This window comes from Ascidia mentula, chromosome 8 (assembly GCF_947561715.1).
Source record: "Ascidia mentula chromosome 8, kaAscMent1.1, whole genome shotgun sequence".
Classification (NCBI taxonomy): Eukaryota; Metazoa; Chordata; class Ascidiacea; order Phlebobranchia; family Ascidiidae; genus Ascidia; species Ascidia mentula.
In genome coordinates, this window is record NC_138573.1 from 9,573,804 (window position 1) to 9,601,473 (window position 27,670).

The window sequence follows — 27,670 nt, forward strand, 5'->3', positions numbered from 1 at the left end:
TACATGCCTGCCATGCAATTTTTTTCGCCTGTTAATAGTCCGCGCCCCAAGAATCAACCATAGGATTTATGTGCAAAAATCAGAAAAAAATTGTTTTGTGCCCACTAGGTGGCAATGAGTGACTGGAGCAGCTTCCAAAGCAGTTTGTGTTCTTCAAAATACATAAGTCTACACACTTTAGGAAAAATTAGACCTATATTGTGCCATTTTAGAAATCTCATTTTTTCCTTAAGGCCGCATCTCTCAATTAAATCCCAAAAATTGAGTTTTAGAAGTCATTTGTTATTGTGCACCTGGTTGCAGTTTCTCTTGTTTGCCAAAAACAATTGCCGGGTCTGATGACTCATGAAGGGGGACTTCTATTGCTGAACAGAAAAAAAATTGATTGCAGCTGCATTAAGACAGCACATTGGGGGGTTTTGCAAAGGCTAACTGCTAAATTGTCAGTCCTAGGGGGTGTACAAACAGCCCCGGTGGGGCCCCAAGACAATTACAAGACATCTAATTCTTCATGAATTGTGTAGAGGAGGGTTGGTGGCTTCACTTAATCGCAAATGGAGGTAACTTTCTCTGATTCATTTTTTCACAAAACAAACCTACACTTTTTTCTGCTTTTTTGACCAAAATAATGGCCAACAGAGGGTCAAAATGCCCCCGGGGGAGCAGTTTAAGTAGTTATTTTGATTATAAATTTGGCCACAATTCCTTGCCAAGGGTCCGCACTAACAGAAAATCACAAATTGAACATACTTTCTCTGATTCATTTTTTCACAAAATCAACCTCAATATTTGGGTAGTTTTTCAGCTACATGTACAACAGCACCCTCTACCAATTTACTGCCTGACTAATAGCCCTGAAAAACAAACTAAAACTGCCCCAAACACGCTGAAAATCGCCCTGGCAACAGCCTGTTCATCTGCGCTCATTCAACCAAAACACTGGCGCCCATGCATGACCCATTGCATTGTTACACACAATTTTACTCTGTTACGCAGGAGTTCGAGAAGGGCAATTCCCAACCGGGAAAGTCTTTTCCATAGAAATACAGAGATGCGGCCTTTACCACAAGGGAGTACAAGACCGGCATTCCTCACAATCATTTTTTTTTTTTTTTTATAGAAATAGTGACATGTGGTCTTGAGACCGACCAGTGGTTCCCCAACTTTTCCGCTTCGGGATGCATTTGCAGGGAGTTGTCTCTCAAGATACAGAAATGTCATGAATTATTTGGTTACAACCTGGAAAACGTACAGTTTAAGAAACACTGTGGGTGTAGACGTTCATTTAATCTATCTTGACGACATTATGATCGAACCAAAACTTTTTGAAACAAAAAAAGGAACTACAACATAACCTACATTAACAAAGACTATTTTCTGGTCTTGAAAAGCCACCATTATAATTATATAGTGTATGTCCAAGCTTGTGGGTAGCCTATAGTTGTGCCAGAATAAGTGATGTACTATTATCTACATCTTGTTTTGACACGGAACATAATTGCATGAAATAAAGATGTTCATGTGCACAATATTTTGAAATAGCAAGAAATCAGAAATCAATTTGGCAACAGTTCTTAATTGCTTTTAACGGTTCAAATCGATAAAGCATAAGGTGTGCCTGTATCTGGGCCATAGATATATTTATAGACAAATTTGAAATAATTTTGGCAAATTCTTGGGCATGCTCTTCACTTGAATCAGGATAAAAGTGTTTAAATGCCAAATAAGTCTGATTTGCATCTGCATATGTCACATGTTCTTTAATATCCACCCTCCCAGGACGCAATAATGCTTGATCCAACCTTTCTAGATAATTGGTGGTCATAAAAACTATTCTTCCATCAGATGATACAACACCATCAAGTGCATTAAGAAGACCACTGAATGAAATTGTGTTCATTCCCTGATAACGTACATCATTTTTTATCATGCTACTTCTGTCTACAAAAGCAGCATCAATATCTTCAAGCAGAATAATACTTTGTGGAGGTGCAGACACCATAAGGTGCAAAAGCCGGTCATCGGACAATGTCCAATCACCAACATTAAGAACAGAAATGCTGTATTCTAACTCTCCTGCCAAAGCAGTTATAAAACTGGTTTTGCCACAACCGGGAGGACCGTGTAGTAAATAGCCGCGTCTGTGAGGTATTCCCCTATCCACATACCACTTTTGTGAAACTAAGAACTCTTGAACATCATTCAGAATTCTCTTACTTTGTCCTAAGCCTAGCAGGACCGAACGCAAAGGACGTTTGCGCTGGGCATCACCAAACTGGCGCCAATCTGGACCAACAGGTTTAAAAATTAGAGTCATGTTTTCCTGTAATTTTAGAGCATTTTCCCTTGCCTCATCCAAAATTTTCTCAAAAACATGTTTGTTGCGTCCAAGGGTAGTTAAAGTAAGGGTCTCATATGGGACATGCCGGGTTTGATCTATCATTTGCTTTTCTCTTACCCTTTCAACTTTAATTGGTAGCCTGTTGAACCAAAGAAAGTGGGATCCAGGACTAGGTGAAAAGTTAAAACCAGTGGAAATTTTTCCACTATGTAACTTTTGAAATTGTGTTTGCACACTTAAATGACAGCTCATGTCTGGGCGTTTTGCAATCCATTGAAGAACCCATTGGTAACTGTGATCAACAACTGGGATTTCCAATGTTGTCATAGTATACCGACGCAACACCTGACTGCATACTGTTGCACTTCGTTTCAGGGCTGCTGCCGCAAAGCCAATTGTGAACAAACCAAAACCAGCTCCAAAATATGGGTTATCGCCCAGGTGTGCCAAAGTTTCTGAAAATGGCATATTTGTTCATATAACAGTATCTACATTTTGTTATAAAATATGCGCCTATTGAGTAACAGAAGTTTGTAAGTAAGTTACATAAAAACAGTCGTTTGGCATTTCTCACAACAATAAATCTAATTATTTTTCTTGTTCTATCACTGAAATAAAAATTTTTATTAGAAAATGTGTCCATGCCTTTTGTAGTTTCTTCATTATCTACAGTATTGATTTCACTCCCAAACTATGTTCAAAATAATATGTTTTTTCCATATACATTAAAAAGTGTCGGTTGGACAATTAAAAGTTGCTGGAAGGATAAAAGGTAATGTGTTTAAACAAGGTTTTGTGACTGTTTTACATGCTAGTCCATAAAAAAATGTGACATGGGATTTTGAAAATAATGAATTTTTAAATAAGGTTTGCAAAGCACCAGGCATAGTTTGTAAATGTACTTCAAAAGTAATTATGCATTTGATTTCTTACTTTGTAAATAGGTAATGTACAGAAATTAGCAGGACATTTTCCAAAATCATATCTGTCATGTTTGACCATGGAATGGCTTCCTTTTGCAGTTGCACTGATGCTTTCTATCACATAGCACAAGCCCACAATTTAGTAGAAATATGAATCATCATTGTCTAAAATGTGTGTGTTTCAGACAGATACTATTAAATTACTAAATATCCAAAAAATATCTACATATTGTCTAAATGATTGCTTCTGTTCTACACACAAGATGAGAGCTTTGTTAATTAAATTTCAGTGAAATGTTTGCTTGTGCAATTTTGTAAAAGGTTTAGTTTTGGATAAATTATCAAGTTCAGGTTTTCTCAGACAGTTCCGGCTTGATTCCCTGGTACAACCGTTTTAGTTGTGCACTCGCACCCCTCCTCTATATGCATTTTTCCGCTACTTACACTATCGACCCAAACAGTTTTATACACATGCGGATACAGACAGACCAGTAACCATAATTTTATCCACTAAGTGGCGCAATTTTTCAAGCAATTTTTTTTAAATTTTATTGGTCAGGGTGCATTCTGTGAGATCGACATCCATTTCAATGCGAAAACTTTTCTGGGAGTAAAAAATTAACAAACATGTACAAAACACATAAACAAAAAACTTTATGCCACGCCGAACTGGATGGTTGTATTACTTTGTTTTGCAATTTATTACACGTTCCGCCGGCCATTCTAAGCGCTGCGAAACTCACCCTAACGTCTCTGAAAAGTTACTTAAAAATTATGGCGACCTTAACAAGTTGTTATCCGATGTCGCAAACATAAAAAAGCAGATCAAGCACTTCCATATTTAAACCCTGCAACTGAGCTATATGCCAATTGTGCCCAAACAAAGGCTGGATTATTTTCTCACTTATGAATTACAGTGACAATAAACCGTGAGAGCTTTTTGTATCGCAATTAAGTTATCATAAGAAATAAGAGTTACGTGGGGTTTTGCAAAGCTCCATTGTAGCCTGAGAGCACCTCTACAAATCTCAATTAATTTAAAAACATTTGTCGAACTAACAACTAATATCTTGTAAGTGAAGGTTGATTCCCGCCTATCTGTGGGGTGGCTCTTTAGCATCTACCCTACAACTGATTGGTCGGTTATTGTCTGGACGCCCATTTATTATTCGCACAATTTTTCTTTTTCATGCTGTAGCGCTCCCTATAAAACTCCTGGTAATCAGTAAGTCGAGACAGAAATTCGCGTGGCAAATATCACAACAGTTCTATGCTTTAATGTTAGTTTCACATGGGGTAACAAAAGCGAATAATGCTAAACAAAACTTTTAAATACCAACGTTTTTTTCCAAGTAGGGCGTTTACAAATTGCACAGTGATGAACGTTAAGCTCACCATCCAGTTTTAGGCATGAGCATGCGGCGCAATTGAGCAAACAGTAAAAATATTTAAAAAATAGCAACGGAAACCATGTAACAATGAAACACAAAAGCATCAACTGAATGTAATATTTATCGACAACTGTCTTCTGTTTCAGCAAATCTGCTCAAAACATGAAACGAGCGTGTTTGGTCATTTGCGTTCTATGTCAACCAATTGCAGGATAACACAAAGCAATGTAGTGCATTCATTTCTTTATTTGACATGTAGATTTATTTTAAAGATAAAAAGGCTTAAGCTGAAAAGACATAAAAAAGCTTAGCCTGAAAAAAAGACACAAAAATCTCTCACTGTTTATTGTCACTGTAAACTTTGTCACTGTTGTCACTTATTATCCATAAGTGAGAAAATAATCCAGTCCTTGTTTGGGCACAATTGGCATATAGCTCAGTAGCAGAGTTAAAATGTGGAAGTGCTTGATCTGCTTTTTTATGTATGCGACATCGGATAACAACTTGTTAAGGTTGCCATAATTTTTAAGTAACTTTTCAGAGACGGTTGGGTGAGTTTCGCAGCGCTTAGAATGGCGGAACGTGTAATAAAGTGCAAAAAAAGTAATACAACCATGCAGATCGGCGTGGCACAAAGTTTTGTTTATGTGTTTTGTACATGTTTGTTAATTTTTTACTCCAAGAAAAGTTTTTTGCATTGAAATGGATGTCGATCTCACAGAATGCACCCCAACAAATAAAAATTAAAAAAAATTGCTGCAAAAATAGCGCCACTTAGTGGATAAAATTATGGTTACTGGTCTGTCTGTATCCGCATGTGTTTTATACCACTTCAGTGTGTGACTCGATTCCCGATTCATCTTTAGTTCGTGTTACTCATGCGTGACGAAAAGAGTTTCTGTTCCATATTATTCTGCGGAAAAATAAGTTTTGTATGTGTGTATTTAACAATAGAATACTGTTTTAGTATTCTATGATATAACTAAGAGAAACATATATATATCAAACAATGTCAGACAAATGAAATAAAAACAGATTTAAAATGTACTTCCCGGAGTAAAATCTCATGTGTGGTTTAATTTTTAGCATTGCTTCAATATATGTAAACGATCGCACTGAAATTATTCACAAATTAATATTGCCGTCGAAACTTGTGGGATTTTATTGTTAATTGACGCCCTACGAAATAAAAATCACATTTACTGTGCCGCAGGGTCAATGGTAAAAAAATTCTTTCCGCAAGACATCACTCAACAAAAAAAACCAAGTCATCATGATGTAGCATTCGTGCGAAATAATAGTGTAACCTTACGTCATACTAAATGATATTAATGTATATGTAAGTACGACGAACTACATAACATGAATGTATAACAGGGTTTGGCAAACTTTTCGACTCACATGAAAGGTTTAAACTCACATACCTGGGCATTTTGTGTTGTATTGATATACATTTTGTTTTGTACAATTTGATCATTATACGGATGAAGTGAAAACTATGCTATTACTTTGTCTAGGCATAACAGCATGGAATATTGTGTTTGGTGATTGGACATTTATGTTACAAGAGTAGTTCATTTTTGGAAGTTATTATTTGACATATCCTTTTTTTGATGCATTGCTATATGGATAATGAGCAACATTAAGTTCCTGGATGTAGCGTGGAAGGTACACAATTTTTTTTTCGCTTTCTGCTAGTGATTACTTAACATTATCACAACAATTATTAGCATCAAATTAGCATACTGTTACACAATTAAAATTAGTATGCCAAATGTGACTACAACAAAATTATTTTACAGTCACCCAACTTACCCATAACCTCATGATAAAACCAGTGTAGAGGTAGCCCACAGCAATAACTTAGGAATTGGTGTATAATGTGTTGCTTGGTTGTGCCATAATGAAATATATTTATACTTGATTTACTAGATTTGTGACTATACATAGCTTGGCCGTTTGGTCAGCAAAGTCGTCTGAGAGTCACACCAGCTGCACTGATGAGACCATTTAAACAGTAGCCATCTGTCTGCAGCTTACACAATACATAACTTGTTTATAGCAATTTTTTTTCTGTGTCTTTATTTTTCTTTAAAGCTCACTTGTTGAAGCAATTATATTACTGTAGGTTAGTTTAATGCAATAGTGTTAATAAAACTCCAAACCATAAACTCCATACAACTGATTTTATGATGTGATTGGTAAATGATATTGATTATAAATTATGACTTTAATAAAATGTTTACTTTTATGTAAAATTTTGACAATGCATTTATTTATAGGGATTAACACAACTTGGGGACGAATGGCAGTGTCTAAGCTCCAAAAGAACTTTAGCATTGCATGAAGTGGCATCTGACAATCAATTATGTGAACTCATAGAAGGATTGGATGCCTCCCATAACATTATAAGGTGTGAAAGTATTCATGATATTTTTAATTTTTTTTAAACTAACTTTTGCACAAAAAATGTAGATCATACAGAGACGGTATTGTTTGTTACAGATGTGACAGTAGTAATTTCAATGACATTTGTCACTCAAAGTTTGCTATGTAATTTGTGTACCATGCAAATTTTTTATGAACTCTGGCCCAAAAAAACATACTATGCTATGTTATGTTACAAATGCTTTTGTTGGCCACATATAAAATAAAATCTATTTTTCTGTTCAGACAAATCACTCCCAGGTTTGCTGTTGCATGCAGAAATCTGCGATCACTCAACCTTTGCAGCAATTGTTTGAGTGAATTACCTCGAGAGTTTTCACAATTGAAGATGCTGAAGGAATTATATGTTACAAATAATACATTGACATCCATCCCACCAGAATTTTCCATGTATGTTTAACCTTGTTGAATTACTCCAACATTTTTATGATTGTACTTTCAGAATCGATCAAATGGCTGCATAATGTACATACCATTATCTTTTTCGCACATCCTATTAACATAACATACATTTTGTTTATACTTTATACTGTGGGTAACGGTTTCTGGGAATATTTTTTTTGCAATTCTAATTATCCGAAAAAATTCAATGTAGAGAATAGATTATAAACCTTTACTACTGTTGTTGTTTTAATTGTGGTTCTTATGTGCAGCAAAAGTGTTGTGTTGATTGGTCCATAGTTACTTGACAGCAGAAACTACTCACTATAAATAAGCTAGATCATTTTATTTATTGTCACCATTATGATCAATGTATTGTATAGTGTTCCTAGAAACCCTTAGTCTTATGTTTATTTTATGAAAAATAGGTTACAGCTGGAAATATTAAATGTAAGTGGAAATAATTTCAAAGTTTTTCCAACGGTTCTTTGCAACATGAAATATTTAAAAACTTTGCACATGGGCGGCAATGGTTTGAGGGAACTACCAAAGCATATAACAAATCTAAGACAGTAAGTATTACTCAGTCTATAGGTTTTAATGAATATTTTGTTGCAAACAAAAGTTTTTAATAATATTGTTTGACTATTGCAGACTAGAAGTTCTTTATCTAGGTGGGAATGCGATCAGGTATATCCCAAATGAAATAGGAAGTATGCTCAGTTTAAGATCATTGTCTTTGTGTGATAACCAGCTTGTTAACATCCCAATTACATTGTCCAAGTAAGCAATTATGCTATAATATTATCTTTTTTAGAAGAGTTGCTAATTTACAGCCTTTGTTTTTGCAGTCTGACAAATTTAAAATCTCTGAGCTTGCACAACAATAGCTTACTTTATTTGCCGCGAGAGGTTTTGTCGTTAGTTTCACTTGCGGAATTAAGTTTAAGGGGGAACCCACTGGTTGCCAGATTTGCACGAGACATGGCTTATGATCCACCAACTCTTTTTGAAATTGCTAGTCGTACTATTGCTTTGAGGTAGGTGATATTACAGCATTCTGTTGCACTATTAAACAGAATATGTTCTTTTTAGTGATATTGATTATAAAACAGCAGAGCTTTCTCCACCGCTTGTGCAACATTTAAATTCAGCAAGTAAATGCCCAAATCCAAAATGTTCAGGTCCGGTTGGTCATTCCTTAACAAGCATTCTACACTTCTACAATAGTTCACATATTTATTCTAGGTGTTTACTTTGAGCACAAATACAAGCAAATTAAATTTGTTGATTTCTGTGGCAAATATCGACTTCCACTGATGCAATATCTGTGCTCACCAGAATGTATTTCATCTGGGTCATCATCAGGTATATGAGAGTATTGACTGAAAATATGGTAAAATAAATAATGTGATATTAGTTTTAGATTTTTCAAAGTGCAAGTATCTTGACATATTTTTTTTTCATACATTGGCAGCTGCAAGTTCGGAGTATGAAACAGAAGATGAAGAGGAGGTTTCTAATGATATTATTCGGCGAGTGCTGTTGGGTTAATTGTTTAATGTGGTTGGTGCTGTTTTTTACACTGTGATTTAGATATTTTCCTTTTCTTGTTTACATATTTTTTGTATTGGTGGCCCTTTGTCTGGTCTCACCAAGACACAGTAATTTTGTCTAGTTGAACCAAACACGGATTGTGCCTCACTGGTCACACCATAATCGGTGTGGCCTATGTTTATCAATTTGGCATTGCAGATTTTAATTTTATCTCATTTAGATTGATCCCTTGTCTTTTTCTTGTTGTGTGATTTATTTGACTGATTTATAAGTAAACACGTTCACGCGTTCTGCGGGAAATGATTCCAGCGTGCAAGATTTTGAGGTGGGACGAACGTCGTTGGTATGAAGCATTTGTAAAAAGGGCTGATGACATGTTAATTTAACGACATATGGTAACACGGCCCCTGGCGTGTAGCTAAAAGTTCAGTAAACTCGAATAATAACCACACAGCGAATTACACCACAGTAATACAGAGAGAGTTCCATTAACGAAAGCTGGGGTATAAGGGACCATGCCGTTGCCCCAAAATCTCAACAATGTTTTGGTGTATGGAAGCGATCAACGACTAGTGAGTGTTATAAAAAGACTGTGTAAAGCTGGTGTAACTTTCAAGGAGAAATGCGAAAGTAAGCCTGGATATAAAAGTTCGTTACACAGACAAAAATATGGCATTAAACCAGATCCGGAAAAAATGATTGCAAATATGCCGAGACCTAATTAACAATGTGTCGGGGTTCGAGGTTTTCTTGGCATGGAAAGTCAATTGTCAAAATGTATTCCCGATTTAGCAGCATTTTGCAAACCCGTAACAAATATTTCAAAAACAAAACCTACTGGGTTTGGGTGCTGACAAGACAATGCCTTTCTTGATACCAAACAACGCTTTATCGAGTTGACTCAGTATATGATCTTGACAAACGGACTGTAGATTAGTTCCGGCTGATGCACCAATAGTCTATATCAGTGGTTAAGAACCACTGGTCTATATGGTCGGCTCTTATTTGACACCGTCTGTTAAACCCTGATGGAAGTCTTGATATGGAAGATGAAAGGTCGGAAGAATAAAGTATATGTTAATTTATGCCAGAAGAGCAGTTCTGTTTAAATTGTAGTATGCTTGGCAGCAAAAATAGCTCAATGTCTGGATGTCCTCTACTTAAAATAAACGGAAAGAGATTTGATAGCTTCTTATCGGCGATTGAGGAAAACAGCTTCAGAATTCCCGTTGGGCCTAATTTGTTCCAAGGTAAACGAGTGTTCTTATAATGTGGCCTGTAAAGCCAGTTAGATTGCAAATTGATACTTTTCAAAAGGGTTTCGGAAGACTTATCGTTTCACAGGGTCCTAATAATACGAAGCGATCAGTTAGCAATGCCTTCGACGTTGCGTTGCCTAAACATATTTATGCCGATCATTGTAAAAAAAGGATTGTAAAATGCATGAAGAAAGCGAAATCTGTGTGTTGGTCTGGAATAAACGCTATAATACTCAAAACATGGCAAGTATGCCTAATTTGGAACGTCATTCATTTGAAAATGTCAAGCAGGTTTATTTTGACAACATCTGAAACTTATCATCCTTATTTATAACCGTATTATTTTGTTGGTTTGGATCGAAGGTCAAACAGTTTCTGACATGTTAATATTTCTTCAAAATCATTTGACTGGAACATGGCACAATAATACCAATATTTAAAGTAAGTTAATAAAAAGACAACGTAGGGCATTTGCCTACCTAGGCTCAAATTAATTCGTGAGTTCGGTTTTTCCAAATGCCCCTTTGTAGACTCAATATTTGTTATAACAATTTGCCATGTAAATACATTTAGTCGTTTTTGTCTAAAATTTAAGTATACTCGCTTATCCACAAAATACTTACCCCCACTCAATTTTTTTGACCTGTTAATAAGTTTAGTAATTGTTATAGACCCGAGACTGTCTTGAAGAAATTGTTACAACTGTAATGCCATGCATCACCAGTTTTTAGAACAAAAATAATAGCTTTGATAACATAAAATAGAGTAAATAAGTGTTCCCGACCACCTGGCCGCGGGGCGGTACCGGTCCGTGACTCCAAAAAAGCAAATTCTTAGTTCTAATTTAAGGATCCTACATGTTTCATGCTCGCAGCATCGATAGTTTTGTCACAGCTTTGAAGGCCAGTCGTGGAAATTATCCACGTTAATGGTCCGTTGTAAAAAAAGATTAAGAATATCTAGTGCAAACTTCAGATGCGGGTGACATTTTGGCGTTGCCGGATAACCACAGATTCTCAACAGGGAGTAATTCTTGTGTATGTTTGTCATATCAGTGTACAGCGGGTGAAAAAATCCAGGTAATGTCAAAAAGGGCCTATTAGGTATTTTATCTCCAAATTTCATACCGGCACGTAAACTGCTGATGGGCTATAACGCTTTTATACTAAATTGCCATGTGTCATTGGACTAACCGTGCGAGTTTCTTTTGTGCTAATTAGTTGTGTTGTTATGTCCAAAAACGTTAGGCATGTCTATTGTTCCCCAGTCAGTCATTCATCCATTTGTGTTTTGCCTTGGGCGTAAATTGCTGGTAACGCTGTATCTGTTGAGAAAGAAAGTTTGGTTGGATGCATTGCAAGTCAGTTATTTTAGTGATTTTTTGAAAACATGGCTAGATTACTTGCGGGTAAAAAAAGAAAACTTTTCAGTGTTTGTGTTAGTGTGTTGGCAGTTTCAGTGTGGCTCTACATTACAGATTTTGTACAGAACGTCAATAACATTTTGGTGAGTGGGTTTATTTTGATAAAATGTAAATATTCATGGCATAGTTTCAAGGGCACAGTTTGTTTTATCAATAATTTTTTGCCACTACATGTATTACATGCGTCAGGTACTTCAGTCGCCAAATGTATCGCACTTGTTTGAAAGTGGAGCCCATCATGCGAAAGTTCAATTCAAAAGATGTGCCTGCAAAGGTAAATTTCTCCACTCACTCATCGAATAATAATGGGTATATCAGTGTGATTTTCAGCTTTTTATGTTGGCTGTTTTAACCCTATCCAAAATTTTCTTCCTTTGGAGGAATCATCAACCCGTTCAGATTTACATATTGATGCTTGCTACGAAGGGTAAGAAACAATAGACCTATTAGTTTTATTATCATATTTACGCAAAGAGCAACTATACTTGACTTTAAGTGGTTAGGTATAAATGTAAATGAAATGTGCATTTTAATCGATAGTAAAACCTTAGAATGTCACATATGTATGCAAATAAACAAGACAACAATTTATTTGAGCTACCTACCAAAATGTCACTACAGTATATCAAAAAAAGATTGCATAAAATTAAATTTGTTTGTTAGCTTTGAATAGGTTTTTATGTAACTCAATCAAAAAAGTATTTTGTTTTGCAGAAACAGCAAATTATATTACGTTTCTTTACAAAATGGAAGCATCTTAAGTGGTGTTCAAATAGCGAGAGAGTATGTAATAAATAATAAACTCCTGCCTTATGTGGATGAAAAAAAATGCTCTAAACAACACGCGTACCCAATTTTTAAGCAATCATATCCGTGCGATCAAGGTATGATACTCTCGAAGAAGGCTTTTTATTTTTGTACATTACTTATTTAGGCTAAACATAAAACTTTTTACAACCTTTTTCTAGAGGTGATTTCAAAAGTCGTTAAAATAATTGTCTAAATGTAAAAATAGGACAATTCTTAAAAATCAGCATAGTGCCTTTATTCTTCACCCCTGCAAAAATTTCATTCATACACTAGGGCAGGGTTTCCCAAACTTTTTTTGCCGCGGACCCCATTTTGTGAACCTGTTTTTTCTCGGACCCCCTGTCTTACGTCACATCATTTTGCAACGTAATCAGCGTTAAAATACTACAAGCAATATCAACAGTAGCGATAAGTGTGCATTCTTCCGTCATAGACACGTAGTAAAGAAACGTAAAAAACAAAAAAAATTAAACAACTTTGAAATCGTTAGATACAAGGGTGAACTATTAATTTAAGTGAAACTAAGTGTGTATAACGTGCAGGGAGCCTTAGGAAATCGGAATTTGAAATCACCAAAGCGTGTCTTTCCACCCATGATGCTCCAACGGTGAACGCCGGTTCTGACTTAAATTCTACAAGCTGTCGAGAACTGTGTTACCACTTGGATTTTTTGTTGTATGGCACAAGCAAAGAGGGAAACTGCATTTGCACGTTTTCAAATTTGCAGTAAGATTTTCTGTGCCACACTTGTTGCGTTCGTTAATGCAGTGATTCAAAACCCTTCAATGTTTGTTTTACTGTAGGTCCAAAACCAAAAAGAGTGAATCATCTAATTGTGAAAGAGAAATAAACCTTTGGCACACACATGCTTTAGATAAGCGGTGTCTGCAAAAAATATTTCTTCCTGCCAACACTCTGCCACCAATCGCCTTGATAAGTTTTCCCGGTTCAGGTAACAGTTGGACACGTCATCTTATCGAATCGCTGACTGGAATATATTCCGGAAGTATATACAAAGACAAAGGAATGTATCAAAAAGGTGATACAAAATAAATGACTTTGAAAACTAGTATTCATAAGTTCTACTGTAAGGTTATCTTGGAGAGTATCTGGAGTGGAATTCCGGGAAAACAGTTGTAATCAAGTCTCACAAACCCCACCAAGACCGACGATACGCAAAAATAATTCTACTGGTTCGGAACCCCTTTGATGCCATAATGGCAGAATACAACAGAATACATGGTGGACAAACAGGTTATGCGGACGAAAAAGAATTTTTAAACGACGGTAAATATAGCAACCAAAATGTTGTTTAATACGTTGAGTTTATTCTAACACAAAAAAGTTAGTGTAAACAAAACTGAAAAAAAAAATATAACCCACGTATTTGCATAAACAGTAGAGAAGTTTTTAATGATGTAACGTTGATTGTTGCATATGATAATTATTGTAGAAGTTTGATAAATATAAATTCTGTTTTTGACAGAATGGAAAACGTTTGTTCAATACAAAATCAAAAAATGGGCGCAGACTTGCTTTTCGTATATTGAAGATGACGTTCCACTATTGCTACTGTATTACGAAAGTTTACTGTTAAACCCACAGCAAGAATTAAGGAAGCTGTCCAATTGGATTAATATCACTATTTCCAACTTCAACGAGCGTTTTACATGCACGTTAAACAATATGGAAGGATTTCTTCACAGAAAACAGAGAAAATTGTCCTTTGATCCTTTCAATGAAAATATTACGACGGTGGTAAACACACATGTGGAGAATGTAAGACTTCTCGTGAGAAAATACCACCTTCCCGAAATGCCACAATATGAAAAAGCAATTTATTGACCCGAAATCATGTTGGTTACTTTTACCGTCCTCAAACAGGGGAAGGGCATTTTTATATCAGTAGTGTAACATTTGTAGACTACATTCAAACAAATTTGACATTAATGTTGACTTATTATACTTAAATCACATATTTACTGCGTGACCACATTTAAAAAAAATATTTGCTCTCCTTTTGCCAAAACGCAGCCTTATGATTTATTTTGTTAAATAGGTTTTGATGTTACTATGTTCACGTCAGTGGTGTTTGAAATGTCTGCTTTAATGACTTATTTTGCTGGAAAGGGGCAACTCGTCGATCGCGTCGATTTTTGGAACAAGAAAATAAACACATTCGTAAATTTTTTGACAAAGTTTACCGTGAAACCTTGAAGTTTTTATTGATGTCGCCTTCTATTAATGCATTATGCTAAAATTTGTCATTGTGTCAAAAACGCAGCATTGTTCGATAAAACTTAAATAATCTGTGCCCTTGTTACCTTTGCATGCGGTTTCCTGAGTGTGAAACAAATACTTTTGGCCCAGAATATAAACTAAAACATATTTGTTACTGTTCGCAACATGCACATGTTGTAAACAGTAAGCATTTACCTCTACAACTTGGGAGTCCAGAACATTTTTTGATTAAAATGTTTCATTTTTTTAAATTAATTTTATTGTCAATGGAGGGAACTTAGTCAGGCAATTATCAACAAATTCACCTTAGTGACAGCAACAACAAAATTTAGTAAAGTTAAAATAAGAAAAATCTCATTGGGTAAATAAACTATTTTATGCGCTAATGTGAAAATGCATCAGAGTTAGGTCTATTAAATTTACTTAAATTACCAAAAAAAAATACTAATTAACTTTGCTACATCTTCATGTAATACACACAAAAATTCATAAACCCAGTTGCCGTTTCAGAAGTTAAACTTTAAGATCATGTTCGATCTTTTCCCTTTTCTATACTTGTAGATCTCTATCTCCTCATGATTGCGGAGTCACTGATGTTGTTCTGCTCTTCGCGCCATCTTCTTCTCCAAAATCTTGCAGCGTTCCAGGTAAATTCAATCGGCTGCTATGACTGAAACTAAAAGTCTGCTTGCGTGTTCTTACTGTATAGACTACTAGTTATAAATTCATGTCACAAAAAATGGGCATAAAATCATATGTGGGTTGAGTTAATCAGCAATTTTATGCTTCAACCAGCCATAACAACCCAAGCAAAAATTGTACAAGGATTTCTCCTAAAGGGACGTCAGTCGTGCTTGACTTGATGCCATAAGCATAGAAGTCATGTCGTCAAGACCAGAGGAAGGTCTAAGGTATTCCGACATAATTGACTGGAAAATTGTATCTGTGTGACCATGCTACAAGAAAAGCGTCGGGCCCCTTACTGTGCCGCTCCACTGCTGTGCATATGGAGGACTTTCTAAGAAGACAAAATGTTTAGGCTAGGTTCTACAATTCACCATTGAGTAACGTCAAACACGTATTCCCACAAAATAATTAACGTTTTAATTACATGATTAACTTCAAACTAAAAAACCTACCTTCTTAAAACACACACTTGCATACTGACATAACCATGAAGGATAGGCGTTTACTTGCATAGCATACTTTTATATTTTACATCAGTTCTCCTTTAAACGTAGTGCGACCATTGCGTTTAGACTTATAAATTACAATAACGGTACCGAGTTATAAATGGTGTTCATTCATTACGTCCAGCTCTTTACTCGCGTCCTTCGTGGCAATGGAGCGAAGTATCATTCTCTACGGTCCGCTACGAAATTCACTCCAAAACAAGCAAAATTTCGCGAGAATCTCCAGAACAATACAGCAGAATATTACTGAAACAATACAAGGAACAAACCAACCTGATAAAGCAAGGTGATAACGTCGAGAGGGTCAACACTGCAGCGTTCCAACATAACTTCGACCGGCTGCTAACTGAATAAAAAGTCTGCTTGCGTGTTCTTACTGTAGACTACTGAATTTGAACTCCGTGAGCTGGCATGCCGCTTCCTGTTTGAAATGTGGCTCTTCGTTAGAGTCTTGTCTCTGGCTTTTCCATAACCTCTGCAAGACATTCACATTCCTAGCCTGCGATGGTGTGCTGGCATTGTACTTGTAAGCAACAAGCATCAATGTCTCCTTTTCGGTTATTTTCAAATATGGAGAAAAATTACCTTCTCCGATAATATCCACAAACAGACTCTGCTCAGTTTCAGTGAACTTTTCACTGCACGGTCTTTTGGCCTGTGGGTTAGACGGGGATAAATGGCATATTTTGAGCCATTTCTGAATAAGATTCTTCAAAATTTTTGTTGAGAATGCAAAATATTTGTACCCTAAAATATGTTTGTTGTTGTATAGGCAACATAAATATGTTGTGATCAGTGAGCATTTATCTCCAAAACTTGGAGTCGAGGAATTCATTATTAGCGCATGCAGACTATACACCCACGCCTTTATTCAAATTTCGTTCGTAATAAATTCAATATCTGGCAAACATACCACCGTAAAATATTAAATTGTAAAATACGCAGTCTTTCGGTAGCGTAATGCATTACGCAAACTGCCATAAATTAGGGCTACCATATTTTTATCACTGAAAAGGATGACACGTTTAGGGCCGGGCGCTCTTTAATTATAGTTATAGGTTTTGAACGAGCTTTACCTGTTGCATGTCATAATACTGCTTTGTTGTGGAATCACAAAGCAATGCTGCATTTATGCGTATCGAAGTTCATGAGCACAATACTGTCTATATTTGTAATATGTGACTTTTAGAAACTCTAAGTGGTAAAATTTAAGTTCATTAAACCAAAATGCGAAATAGAAGGAAAAAAAGGAGGACATTTGGTTAATTTTCAGTATCCTCGGGGGACGTACTATAAAGATAAAGGAGCCCATGTATTCGTACAATTGTTATACTTGCCTACCAACTCCATTGTGCTCTATCACTTTGTGAACTCGTATCACTTGAATGTGGTTCTTAATCTAGGTTCCGATTTGTTCAATGTAAAATGATTGACAATGATTGTAGATACAACCGAAACGTTTGCAAATGAATTTCACATCAGCTATATGGGCCTTATTGTTTGCCCTCAACAAAGTCGTGAGTTATATTCCTAAGCAGGGTGTCGATTTATGCCTTTTTCGCCATTCTAAGTGTTCGACACGCGACGCCACTGTTCGACACAGGCAGCGTGAATAAATGTTAAGTTACCGGTATGCAGTACCTCGAACAGTTCAACGCCGTAAATTAAATTACTATAATTATTCAATTTAGCCTAACATATCGCCTTGCAACATTCACATTGATCTTACTACTTTGTTTTTGAAGTTTGGACGGCAACGATTTTCCCATTTACATGTAGTTTTTTTGCCGTACATGCTGGTGGTAAAAGTGGTTCGAAGACGTTGGTGCATGTATAAGTCGTTTAATTTCAAAACGCAAACAATTTTTTGGGTAGAAATTTGTATTTCGAGTCTCTTTCAAACAACAGCATTTAACTGAACGGTTACGTAGTGTTTAAAACTTAATGGCATCATCGTTTGGGATCCCCACCCAAAATAAATCTGTCTGTTTAGCTAAATAAACGCAACCGCAATAAATTTTTGGACAAAATCGATGCAAAAACCAGATGTTCAGCGAATAAACTCGATAAACTTACTATTGTTTCCAAACAAGGAGCATTGTTACCGAACACGTGGCATTGTTACCAAACAAGTGAGATTGTTACGAAACAAGTGACATTTTTCGTTCAATCGGATTTTAGGATTCATAGCAGCCTACAACATGCAAGGTTTTTAATTGTTTTGTCGTTATTTCAACGTGTATTCTAAACTTATGTAAGTACAAGAATCCTGTAATCGAAATAAGCCTGGTCGTTATCATGCGTTAGTTACCAGATACGACATTTTTATCAGGAGGCTTCACTATAACGGCTAATCATGGAGCCGCATTCTAAGTGTGTTTTACAAAATAATTCGGTTATGTAAAAGCAAACGAGCCATAATAATCATTGAGCGTACACTCGAAACAGTGAGCATTACTATCTGCACTTTGATTATACTTCAATAAAAATACGACCACAACAACATACTTCCTCACTAAGAGCTATAGAACGGACATTGTTGCGTAAAGACAGTGATCGCTGTCACAGATAAGAATTCCTTTACCGAAGCACAGTTTTTGCAACACTAATAATGTGCGGATTTCTAGTCGGGCTTGAAAAAAACGTCTTCAGGTAATCCAGATAAATGTGTCGGTCTAATAATCTTAATTAACCAAGGTTTACTTTGTTTTAGGCCTATATACGTTACTTGGAAACAGCATTTCTACTGTTCCCAAACTATAGTTGCTTTCAACCTATTTGAAATTAACCTATAAGTATGAAAATTAATTGTAATTTGGGATTATAGCTATATACGATTGACTTTTTGTGTTCGTTAGCAAAGTTTACAAAAATAGACAAAAACATGACTAGCCCCTCAAGGGCGTTTAATTATTTTTGTCTCGTTTCCATTTCTTCAGAAAAATTTCTATGCAATCCCACTTCAAAAGATAATTTTCTGTTTGGGTCCCAGTAAACATGTAACTAAAAATGTGAAACTGTATTGCCGACACAAAAGCCAATTCTTACCGCTACCAAATTAAAGAATGTGTTTTGTTTCCCCAGAATCTTCTTGCAAGCGAAACCAGGTGACAAGGTTACAAGACTTCATTGTGGCAGCAGGGTATAAATTTTGACATTGTAAGCTATAGTCATATTGTGGCAGTGTATAAATCAACAAACTCTGAACAATTTATTTGTGGAATATGTTGCAGTGTATACGAAAACAGATTAATATGCGCGCAGTTAGGCCTATACTATAGTCGTCTGTCGTGCTTCTCTTTGTATCGCTTGACGTACATCGCAATCACGAAAACGTACCGATCGCCACTATTTTGACCGCTAGGTTAAAGCATGTACACTTACCTGGCACAAAATTATGGTATGACATAGTCTACAACACGCGGGAAAACAAACAAGCAAAACTACTGTAGTGGCGACATGCGTTAGCAAACCTACCGTAAAATTATCAGAAAGGAAAATGTAGCGAAGTTAAGAAACACATTTTGTGATTCAAAGAAGGAAAAAAATGATAGTCCAATAATAGAAAACAAAGTTTTACTGCAGTTTGGCGCTGTCTGTTCTTGGACCCAAGTTCGATCTGAACTCAAAACCGAGGTCTGGCCTGATCTGTATGACATAATGTTACGATTTGTGAGACCAAAAGTTTGATCTGTGGGAGACCCAATCGATCTGTTTATTTGTGGAAAGAGTCGCAAATATATAGAGCGATATAAAAGAAGAGGCAAAAACAAAGATATAATTGCTGCGATTGCGCGTCAAATGAGATGAAGAAGAAGTAGCGAAAGTTGAAAGATGTAACGAAAACGAGATAACTAGCGAAAGCGTCACCGCGGAGACGTGGTGTACAAGCAAAAGACTAAAAAGCGGTTTCAAAAGACCAAGTTTAAAAAAATATTAAAATGTTTCGAATTAAAACAAGCCGAATTTCCTAACAGTGTATTTATAAGAATGTAGATTTCCTGATGAACGTCGTTTTAGTTTTAGGATTTTTCACGCTCACCAGATTTTAAATAAATATGTGAAGCGTTCGATTAATTGCCTTAATATTATTAATGCGCGATCTGACTCAGAGTAACTCCAATACTAGTAATGCGACAAAAACCGAACCTTCATATAATAACAGTCCGACTCCAAATAAAGCGCAACAAAAATATGTACGAAATTATTCTTTGTTTCTTACCAGTTTAAATAGTGGATCTATTGACGTAACTAAAAATCCGCAATGTTTTTATTCGTACAGTATGCAGAGTAGGCTATATTAAAGCCTTAGTATTTATGCGGTAATGGGGTTGTTAACATAACATAACAACATATGAACATTATCTCAACATAACCCATGATTGAGAATGTGACGGCTTATAAAGGACAAAGGTGTATCAGAAGAGGGAAAGAATTATTAGAGGTTCCAAGCAGTGGTTGTTGTCTATGGGGCGCCGTTTTAAAAAAAATTAACTTGCCGCAAGATAGATATTTTTCACAATGGCATCAACGCGCATTTTTGAAAAATATTAACTTGCTGCAAGATAAAGCTAAGTTGCTGCAAGATAGCTAAGTTGCCGCAACATAGAGCTAAGTTGCGGCAAGATAGCTATGGCGCCCCATAGTTATCGGCGATGCAGGTACGAGTTCGGTGATTGTCAAACAAAAGGGAAGTGAAAAGACGAGAAAACGATACACAATACATGCAACAGGGCATGGCGACAATATGGCGAAAGTCTGACGGTTTGAATATATTGGCGGTGACTTTAAACAAAATGCGGTTACTACAAGCAATTTTTAACGATCAATCCGAGATGCTACATATGTCTTCCAAGACACAGCAAAATAAAGTTTGTTGTAACTTGTAATTACGATTTCTATGTTGAGTCATGTAATATCACAATCGACTGCACAAGTCAGCCTTTCCCAAGTGGTCCATTCAGGGGGTTGTCATGTGAGTTTGAAATCTATATTAATCGTATTGAAATTGGTAAAAAAACTTTGTTTTGAAACGGAGAACATCAAATTAAAGTGATATACAAAAGCAAGTACAAGAAATTAACAAAAAATGATACACTGTAAACTTGCGCAGAATGTTGATGCCGAAGAAAAATCGTATGCTCATTTACGAACATCTCTTCAAGGAGGGGGTTATAGTTGCCAAAAAAGACCCATACTTGGCCCAACATCCAGATATTGAATCTGTTCCCAACCTTCATGTTATGAAAGCGTGTCAGGTACAACTTGCAACAAAATGTCTGTGCTTCATAAGTGTCACTGGTGCATACCAGTGTAAGTGCAGGCCTACATGTTAGACTGGAATGTGCATTTTCTATTCTGTTTGTTAATAGGAGTTTCTGTTCGTAAAATGATATTTATACCACAGTTTTGCATGTTGTTAACATTTTTTCTGAGTAGACATCCTCTAATTAGGTTATTGGTTCCAGTTAAGTCTTGTTTTGGATTGGTAGTTAGACCACTAAAGCATAGACGTTTAAAACAGAAAAATATGCAAATCTGACCCTTCTACAACAGTACTGTTTTGTAGTCTTTAAAGTCTCGTGGATATGTGAGGGAGAACTTTACTTGGCGACATTTCTATTGGATTTTGACAAATGAGGGTATTCAGTATCTCCGTGACTGTCTTCATTTGCCACCTGAAATTGTTCCAGCCACATTAAAGCGACAGGCCCGTCCTTCAGAAGCAAGGCAACAGAGGCCCAAAGGTTTGTGTAGATCTTTTTAAATCTATCAGCAAAAAACTTGACCAGCAGGTCACATAAAAAACAAGTGTCCTTGTTGTTATCTTGCCTTTCATTATAGAAGCTTGTTAAATAATTAAATGTGTCTGATTTCATTTCAAAAGCATTTCTCAGATTGGCAAGTTTTTAACTTGCATTTTTTGATGATGTTAATTGCATGGACTTTTTTTGAATTTTTTGCCCTCTCTTATGTAAATAAGCATCATTTTGAATTTGAACTATTGAGTAGTGATGTGTTGCGCCGGATCCGGGTACCCGGACCCGGCCGGATATTGACCAATTTTCAATACCCGGACCCGGCCGAATAATACACTTAATTTTACCGGATAGTTGGGAAAGCATTTTTGTCCTAAAAACAGACTTGAAACATTTCGCAAATTACTTGTTTTTGGGACCCAGTCTGTGATACTTGCCGACTTCCAATTTTTCTGTAGTATGTTATTAGGTTTTTCGTGACGTGTTATACTATATTAATAAATAAATTGTTGGTTAATCTAAGGAAAAAACTTCTTTTTTATGTTGTCACACGGTTGCAGTGGCTTGCAGATTCTTGGGTGTAAAATGATTTTTGCATTGTATAACAATTATCAGAATTTCTTTTTCTTTATTGTTGTGAACTGCATGAATATACTTTAAACAATAAATATATATATTCCTCCAACGAAATAGCTATCAGCTAGCACAAATTGTACTGAGGGACAAACCTAATAAATAATTATTGTTTATTTTTGGCATGTTATATTTATTATATAAATGTAACTGCAATTCTACCAGGAAAATGTTTTACCAAGTGAAATTAAATTTAACAGCAGTCAATATTCGAAAAGTGGGAAAATTTCGACCATGTAAAACAGTGACCTTTTTGTGGTTGCATACCACGGAGGTAAACAACTTTGACCCGTACCACCTAGTTGAGTGTTGCAAAGTAACCTAGGGGATAAGGTATAAAACATTTTGGGATCACTTACGTTTTTTCAATTCGACTATTAACGAAAAGGTGCTCGCATACTACCTGGAATGTCGTCGCCTATCCTAGTGGTATCACTAGTACCACTGGTTGGGAAACACTGCTGTAAAATCTTGTGTATGTACTAATTAAGTAAACAAGTTGTTTTTTGTGCTTGTCTTTTAACTGAACATATTTTTAGTTGATGAACCACGTCGTGCTTATCAAAGTGACCGTGATTCATACAGACAGGGTCCAGGTGGGCCAGATAAAAAAGCAGATGTTGGACCTGGTGCTGGAACTTTAGAATTCGTAAGTCTTGACTAGTCGAAATTGTGAATGTACATGCAGAGTCTGGGGGACAACCCCACCCCTAGGTTTTTCCTAAAAATTCATAGAAGTGAACTATTATGAGTCTTGCAAACTGTGCCAGATAATCTCAGAATCTGAAGTTTTGTCCACTTTATGTGCTTGCCAATGAAAACATGGACCTGATTACAAAAGTGTTTACATTTTAACATGGAAAAAATGCAAGACACTGGGAGTCACTATAAGACAACAGCAGCACCCGATAACCTAATGAGCGGCTGAGAGCTCAACATTTGTAGAAACTGTTAGGATAAAGTGTTACATTATTTTGACTAGAAAAAATGGGGTTGGATTAAACCATCAAGTGTATGAATATTTTGTTTGGGTTATTTCCCTTTTATTGACATTTAATCGGTGATGTCCGACCTGTGGACCACATGCAGCCCATTGGAGCAATTTGTGCAGCCCAACTGACTACACAAATGTTACAATAATGTCATGTGTCCAAAACAAAATTGACAATCTGATATGTAACTTTAATGTTAAATGTATTTGTACATCATGGGCTTCAATTTGGGGTGCCATCTCACAAAAAACAGGGGACAATGTGTGTACTGGGTGTTTGTTCAAATTAAAAAATATTGTCAAAAAAAAATACATACATTATACTATGCCTTAACCATCTTTAATATCACCATTACAATCATGACAAAAACAAGTGTCTTGTGGATTGTCACATGAAGGCAGCAGTTGTTGCAGCATAATGGTAAAAATCCACATTTTTTTTTGATAGCAATGGCTTTTCTTCCATTATTGTGATGTTAAATTGTTGTTCTTTTCCTATTGAATGATATTCGCATTCAATAACTTTTGGTAAACATCACCAGTGGCGGATCGAGAAAAAATATGAGGAGGGTTGTTCGGTTTCGGTACCTAATTCATGAAGCCGTTAGATGCGGTTAAAATTTGTTTTCGGACATTTATCATGCTGTAGTTTTTTGTCAAAATCTTGGTGGAAACCAGTTTAGTTGTTGAACACGTTGCCAATATTACGCATGTTGAAAACAACTGTTAGCGCTCGCAAATGTGCAAAGAGGAATATAAGGCCACCGCATGCAACATAGTTTTTATTTGTATGTTTTCTTGATAACGTAAGCCCACATTTAATTCCTTTTAGATAACACGTGCATTTAAACTTTTCTTTCAAAGTCGTGGTAATGAAACTACGGCGCAAGCACTACCGCAAAAACTCGCATCGAGTGTTACACAATTGCGTAAGCCAGGAAGCCACAGTTTATGCGACGATTCGCGCCAACACTGGCGTTCGTATTTTGCAATGCTCGATTGGGGAATTCCCAATTTTCGACACCCCCCTCAGCTCTAAAAACAAATCTGTAATGGTCTAGGACGTGGTCTTGCACCACCAGTGATGTTTTAGCAGTAGATAATTTGCGAAATATACAAAAAAAAAACAGACGAAATACAAAATACTCGTTTAGCTACATTTATTTTGGTGCAATTTTGTCAAACAATAACAACTCTTACAGAGTGAGGCTTCTGTGTAGAAATTGTAGCAGAAATGAATAAACTTATGAGGTCGCACTTTCGAAAACAGTATTGTTGACCGGTTATTGACCAATGGCACAACAAACGATTGTTTCATAAGAGTCATCGCCGCCGCCGCGTGAATGCAGCGTGTGCGACCGAGAAACAATAAAACAGCGGAGACGAACACTTGACCGTAGTGTTCGTTCCAGTTTAGCGGGAAATTAATCGCAATTTCACGACCCACAAAACAATGTGCCAAAATGCTGAGGTGGGTGTTCTGACACCTAAACACCCAATTGACATGCAGTTGTCAATTTTTGGCTGTAGATGCTGGTGGCAAAAGTGGTTTGAAGATAAGTTGTTTGATTGCAAACCGCAAACTATTATTTGGGGAGAAATTTGTTTTTCGAGTCACTATTAAACAACTGCATTTAACTGAAAGGTTACATTGTGTTGAAAACTTAACGCCATCATCGTTTGCTGTTTAACATGCACGATAATGTTTCTCGAGATGTTCGACATGCAATAAAAAATCAACGCCCTGACTGGCTCTTCGAAAACCTGTAATATATCTACAATGTGTTTATGTACAGTTAACCTAAATGCACGCCTAATAAATTAGATTTATATGTTGCGTCGCTATTACTGAATCAGCAATAGACAGAGTAAAACCAAAATGTTCCCATTTCAGAAAGGAACTCTCCTGACGGAATGTTTGTTTTGCATTCCCAAAACCTGAAAAGGTCACCCCTAATATTTTATAAAATGTAAAAATTCGATGCCAATGTACAGCATAACTACTAATCAAACATTAGGAAAATACACGAAACCAACTTTTTCATCATAAACAATGATTTGTGCAGCCGTTCATGAAAAAGCAACATAAATTTTTCCCAATAACATTTTGGTTGCTGCTTTAAATCACCATTACTTGTGTTCGAGCTTCAGAAGATGTGAATGCATGTGCTTGCACTGATCGTCACTTAAATGGCGGCTTGCACAAGTGCATAACTTCAAAGGAAAGATAGACAAAAATATATACTTGTTTGATAACAATGCCCAGTTTAAGCATGATGTAGTTTTTGGGTAAACATTAAACTGTAAACACACTTTTTTTAAATAATAAAGCAATGTGAAATTTGGACCTGTTTTTGTACCACAGTCGTAGTTTTGTATATATCAGCATTTTAGAAGGTTTGCATGCAAGGTCATTAAAATTTTGACAGATTTTGTAATCTGGCATCTGGGGTTCAAAAGGTTGCTTTTTTCCAACATTACAACATAGTCTCCTCACCTATCCATTATAATATAATTTCACAGCCATTTTTTTATGGCCGTTTTAACATCATTAAATCATTTGGGTTATTGGGACCTATTTTTTGAAAACACAAAAATATTTGGAAATCTTAATCCTGGTTGTATAAATAATTGTACCTGTTATTTGGATGATGTTTAGTCCCTACAACTTAAAATAGATTTTTTCTAGGTACAGCAAAGTTGTTTGTCTGCAAGCTCTTCAATTTAAATTCATTCACTGCATACATGATACCAGTCTACAATTATGTCACAATATTTGTATTATATTTTAAATGGAATAAATGAAACTTAGCTAAATGTTCAGCTGAATAAATGAAGGCATTTGTGCAACAGCAATTTTTCATGAAGCAGTCGTAATAATCTACAATTGGTAAATGCATACTACTGAAATCTGTTTTTTTGCCCAAATTTCTGTTATCTAATGAGTGTCACAACGCATCTCTGAAAGAGGCCTTAGATATGAACAACTTCACACTCGAGTGCTGTACAATTACATGCTTTTGGCTTGTATCTGTATTCTCACTATCTCTAAAGGTCTTGTCGTACTCTATAGCATTGATGTATGAGAGCTGCAGACAGGTGTATGTTTACACATGTCATTTTTTATGTTCAAGCAGTATGCATAGGTTTTTCAGAGTATAACCACATGTCTAATGAAATGTTTTTTTAGAGGGGAGGATTTGGAAGAGGAAGAGGTGCACCCCCATCATAACAATAAAACAAAAATGTAAAGAAAACTGTTTTGTGCTTTATCTTTTTCACAAAAAAAAACTGTAAACCAGAGATATAGGATGTTAACACACTCAAATGCACATGAATCCTGCAGCAGAAACAATCGTCCAAGAGGCAATTAAAAAGAAGAATAAATTCTGTTATATATTGTCAAAATAGATGAAAAAGTGGCTACAACCTAAGTGGTTTAGAAGAATTAATATGCTTTGTTAATGCAAATGGCAGCTTCAATACAGATATCATCCAGCTTTCCATCTCCCCCATAGTCTAAATCTGTGATACTGCAGTTAAAAATCCTTTCCCCGTTAACTATTAAATTTACAACATTCCAATCTTTCACGGGAACCAGTTGAACAGAGTGGCCATTCCTTGTCAGCGTCGCTATAATACCCAAATGTAAGTTGTTAATTAATTGAACAAACCGCCAATAAATCAAAATTTACATTACCCTTAACACTCCATACATCTCACTTCACATGTAGTGACAAAAGTGTGTTTAAAATTGCGTGTTGATGTGGGTCTATTATTTACCCTCGGTGGAAAATGTGAAGTCAATTAATTCGTGTTCCATTTTGATTATGCGAAAGTTTAATACAGGCGTATACTTACCCTGTAATCCATGTAACCTTGAAACCCTGTGCTCTACTATTCCACACGCATTGTATGGTCCATATTCAATGGTGACAAAAGCTGCCTCTGGCATTCTCCAAAGTTAAAAAAACACAAGTTTTGCAAAATTAAACATCAAAACATATGTTATGCCACGGGTTTTAGAACACAAAAAGCTGGCTTTCATTGTTGTCAATGACAATGATGGCGCTAGAGATTACCGCAAAACTATTTTATTTGATTTCATGAGATTACAGTGGATTGCAACTACAAATGCAGGCTATTTTCTAATTTGGGAAAGTGGAACAAGAAATTTTATGAAATGTAAATTATTTCAAACAACTAATAAAGTTAAATGAAATCTAAGGACAAAAGTTTTAAGACCGATCAGAGGTTGTAGAAGTGGGGTGTTGCTGTTTTGCTAATTTATTCCGAACTAATGCATTTGATAAAGTTGAG

The 27,670-nt window shown here is 36.0% G+C and overlaps 5 protein-coding genes across 6 annotated transcripts; 3 read left to right on the top strand and 2 right to left on the bottom strand.

The window, feature by feature from the left end:
• Nucleotides 1-789: 789 nt before the first annotated feature.
• On the bottom strand, nt 790-3,508 carry LOC145912521 (mitochondrial chaperone BCS1-like). 2 transcript variants are annotated; one of them, XM_083000016.1, is made up of 2 exons: nt 3,275-3,508; nt 790-2,796 (listed from the first exon to the last, which is right to left on the bottom strand). In XM_083000016.1, exon 2 carries the CDS (start codon nt 2,666-2,668, stop codon nt 1,550-1,552), a length of 1,119 nt encoding a protein of 372 aa, XP_082856142.1. In that variant the 5' UTR covers nt 2,669-2,796; nt 3,275-3,508; the 3' UTR covers nt 790-1,549. The 2 variants fall into 2 exon arrangements, with proteins under 2 accessions (XP_082856142.1, XP_082856141.1); XM_083000015.1 differs by lacking the exon at nt 3,275-3,508 and having other exon boundaries at nt 790-2,849.
• Nucleotides 3,509-6,010: 2,502 nt separating this feature from the next.
• On the top strand, nt 6,011-9,338 carry LOC145911355 (uncharacterized). Its single transcript, XM_082998673.1, has 9 exons — nt 6,011-6,323; nt 6,938-7,068; nt 7,329-7,493; nt 7,913-8,056; nt 8,139-8,267; nt 8,336-8,524; nt 8,580-8,668; nt 8,733-8,852; nt 8,962-9,338. Exons 1-9 carry the CDS (start codon nt 6,288-6,290, stop codon nt 9,036-9,038), a joined length of 1,080 nt encoding a protein of 359 aa, XP_082854799.1. The 5' UTR covers nt 6,011-6,287; the 3' UTR covers nt 9,039-9,338.
• A 2,307-nt stretch (nt 9,339-11,645) lies between these two features.
• LOC145911653 (sialate:O-sulfotransferase 1-like) lies at nt 11,646-14,858 on the top strand. Its single transcript, XM_082999060.1, has 8 exons — nt 11,646-11,806; nt 11,913-11,997; nt 12,054-12,150; nt 12,438-12,607; nt 13,076-13,259; nt 13,337-13,572; nt 13,626-13,820; nt 14,020-14,858. The coding sequence occupies exons 1-8, from the start codon at nt 11,690-11,692 to the stop codon at nt 14,376-14,378; spliced, it is 1,443 nt and encodes a 480-aa protein (XP_082855186.1). The 5' UTR covers nt 11,646-11,689; the 3' UTR covers nt 14,379-14,858.
• A 6,027-nt stretch (nt 14,859-20,885) lies between these two features.
• On the top strand, nt 20,886-26,607 carry LOC145910224 (small ribosomal subunit protein eS10-like). The gene is made up of 5 exons (XM_082997272.1): nt 20,886-20,942; nt 21,081-21,225; nt 21,537-21,714; nt 22,899-23,008; nt 26,541-26,607. Exons 2-5 carry the CDS (start codon nt 21,082-21,084, stop codon nt 26,580-26,582), a joined length of 474 nt encoding a protein of 157 aa, XP_082853398.1. The 5' UTR covers nt 20,886-20,942; nt 21,081; the 3' UTR covers nt 26,583-26,607.
• Nucleotides 26,599-27,371, bottom strand: LOC145910225 (UPF0728 protein-like). Its single transcript, XM_082997273.1, has 2 exons — nt 27,212-27,371; nt 26,599-26,983 (listed from the first exon to the last, which is right to left on the bottom strand). The coding sequence occupies exons 1-2, from the start codon at nt 27,303-27,305 to the stop codon at nt 26,799-26,801; spliced, it is 279 nt and encodes a 92-aa protein (XP_082853399.1). The 5' UTR covers nt 27,306-27,371; the 3' UTR covers nt 26,599-26,798.
• Nucleotides 27,372-27,670: the final 299 nt, after the last annotated feature.

Coding starts and splice junctions, on each gene's coding strand:
- LOC145912521 (XM_083000015.1), bottom strand. CDS start 2,809: ATGCCATTTTCAGAAACTTTGGCACACCTGGGCGATAACCCATATTTT.
- LOC145911355 (XM_082998673.1), top strand. CDS start 6,288: ATGAGCAACATTAAGTTCCTGGATGTAGCGTGGAAG. Junction 8,057..8,138: donor CATATAACAAATCTAAGACA/GTAAGTATTACT, acceptor TGACTATTGCAG/ACTAGAAGTTCTTTATCTAG. Junction 8,268..8,335: donor ATCCCAATTACATTGTCCAA/GTAAGCAATTAT, acceptor TTGTTTTTGCAG/TCTGACAAATTTAAAATCTC.
- LOC145911653 (XM_082999060.1), top strand. CDS start 11,690: ATGGCTAGATTACTTGCGGGTAAAAAAAGAAAACTTTTCAGTGTTTGT. Junction 13,260..13,336: donor TGCACGTTTTCAAATTTGCA/GTAAGATTTTCT, acceptor GTTTTACTGTAG/GTCCAAAACCAAAAAGAGTG. Junction 13,573..13,625: donor CAAAGGAATGTATCAAAAAG/GTGATACAAAAT, acceptor TTCTACTGTAAG/GTTATCTTGGAGAGTATCTG.
- LOC145910224 (XM_082997272.1), top strand. CDS start 21,082: ATGTTGATGCCGAAGAAAAATCGTATGCTCATTTACGAACATCTCTTC. Junction 21,715..22,898: donor AAGGCAACAGAGGCCCAAAG/GTTTGTGTAGAT, acceptor ACATATTTTTAG/TTGATGAACCACGTCGTGCT. Junction 23,009..26,540: donor GTGCTGGAACTTTAGAATTC/GTAAGTCTTGAC, acceptor ATGTTTTTTTAG/AGGGGAGGATTTGGAAGAGG.
- LOC145910225 (XM_082997273.1), bottom strand. CDS start 27,305: ATGCCAGAGGCAGCTTTTGTCACCATTGAATATGGACCATACAATGCG. Junction 26,984..27,211: donor AAGGTTACATGGATTACAGG/GTAAGTATACGC, acceptor TGGGTATTATAG/CGACGCTGACAAGGAATGGC.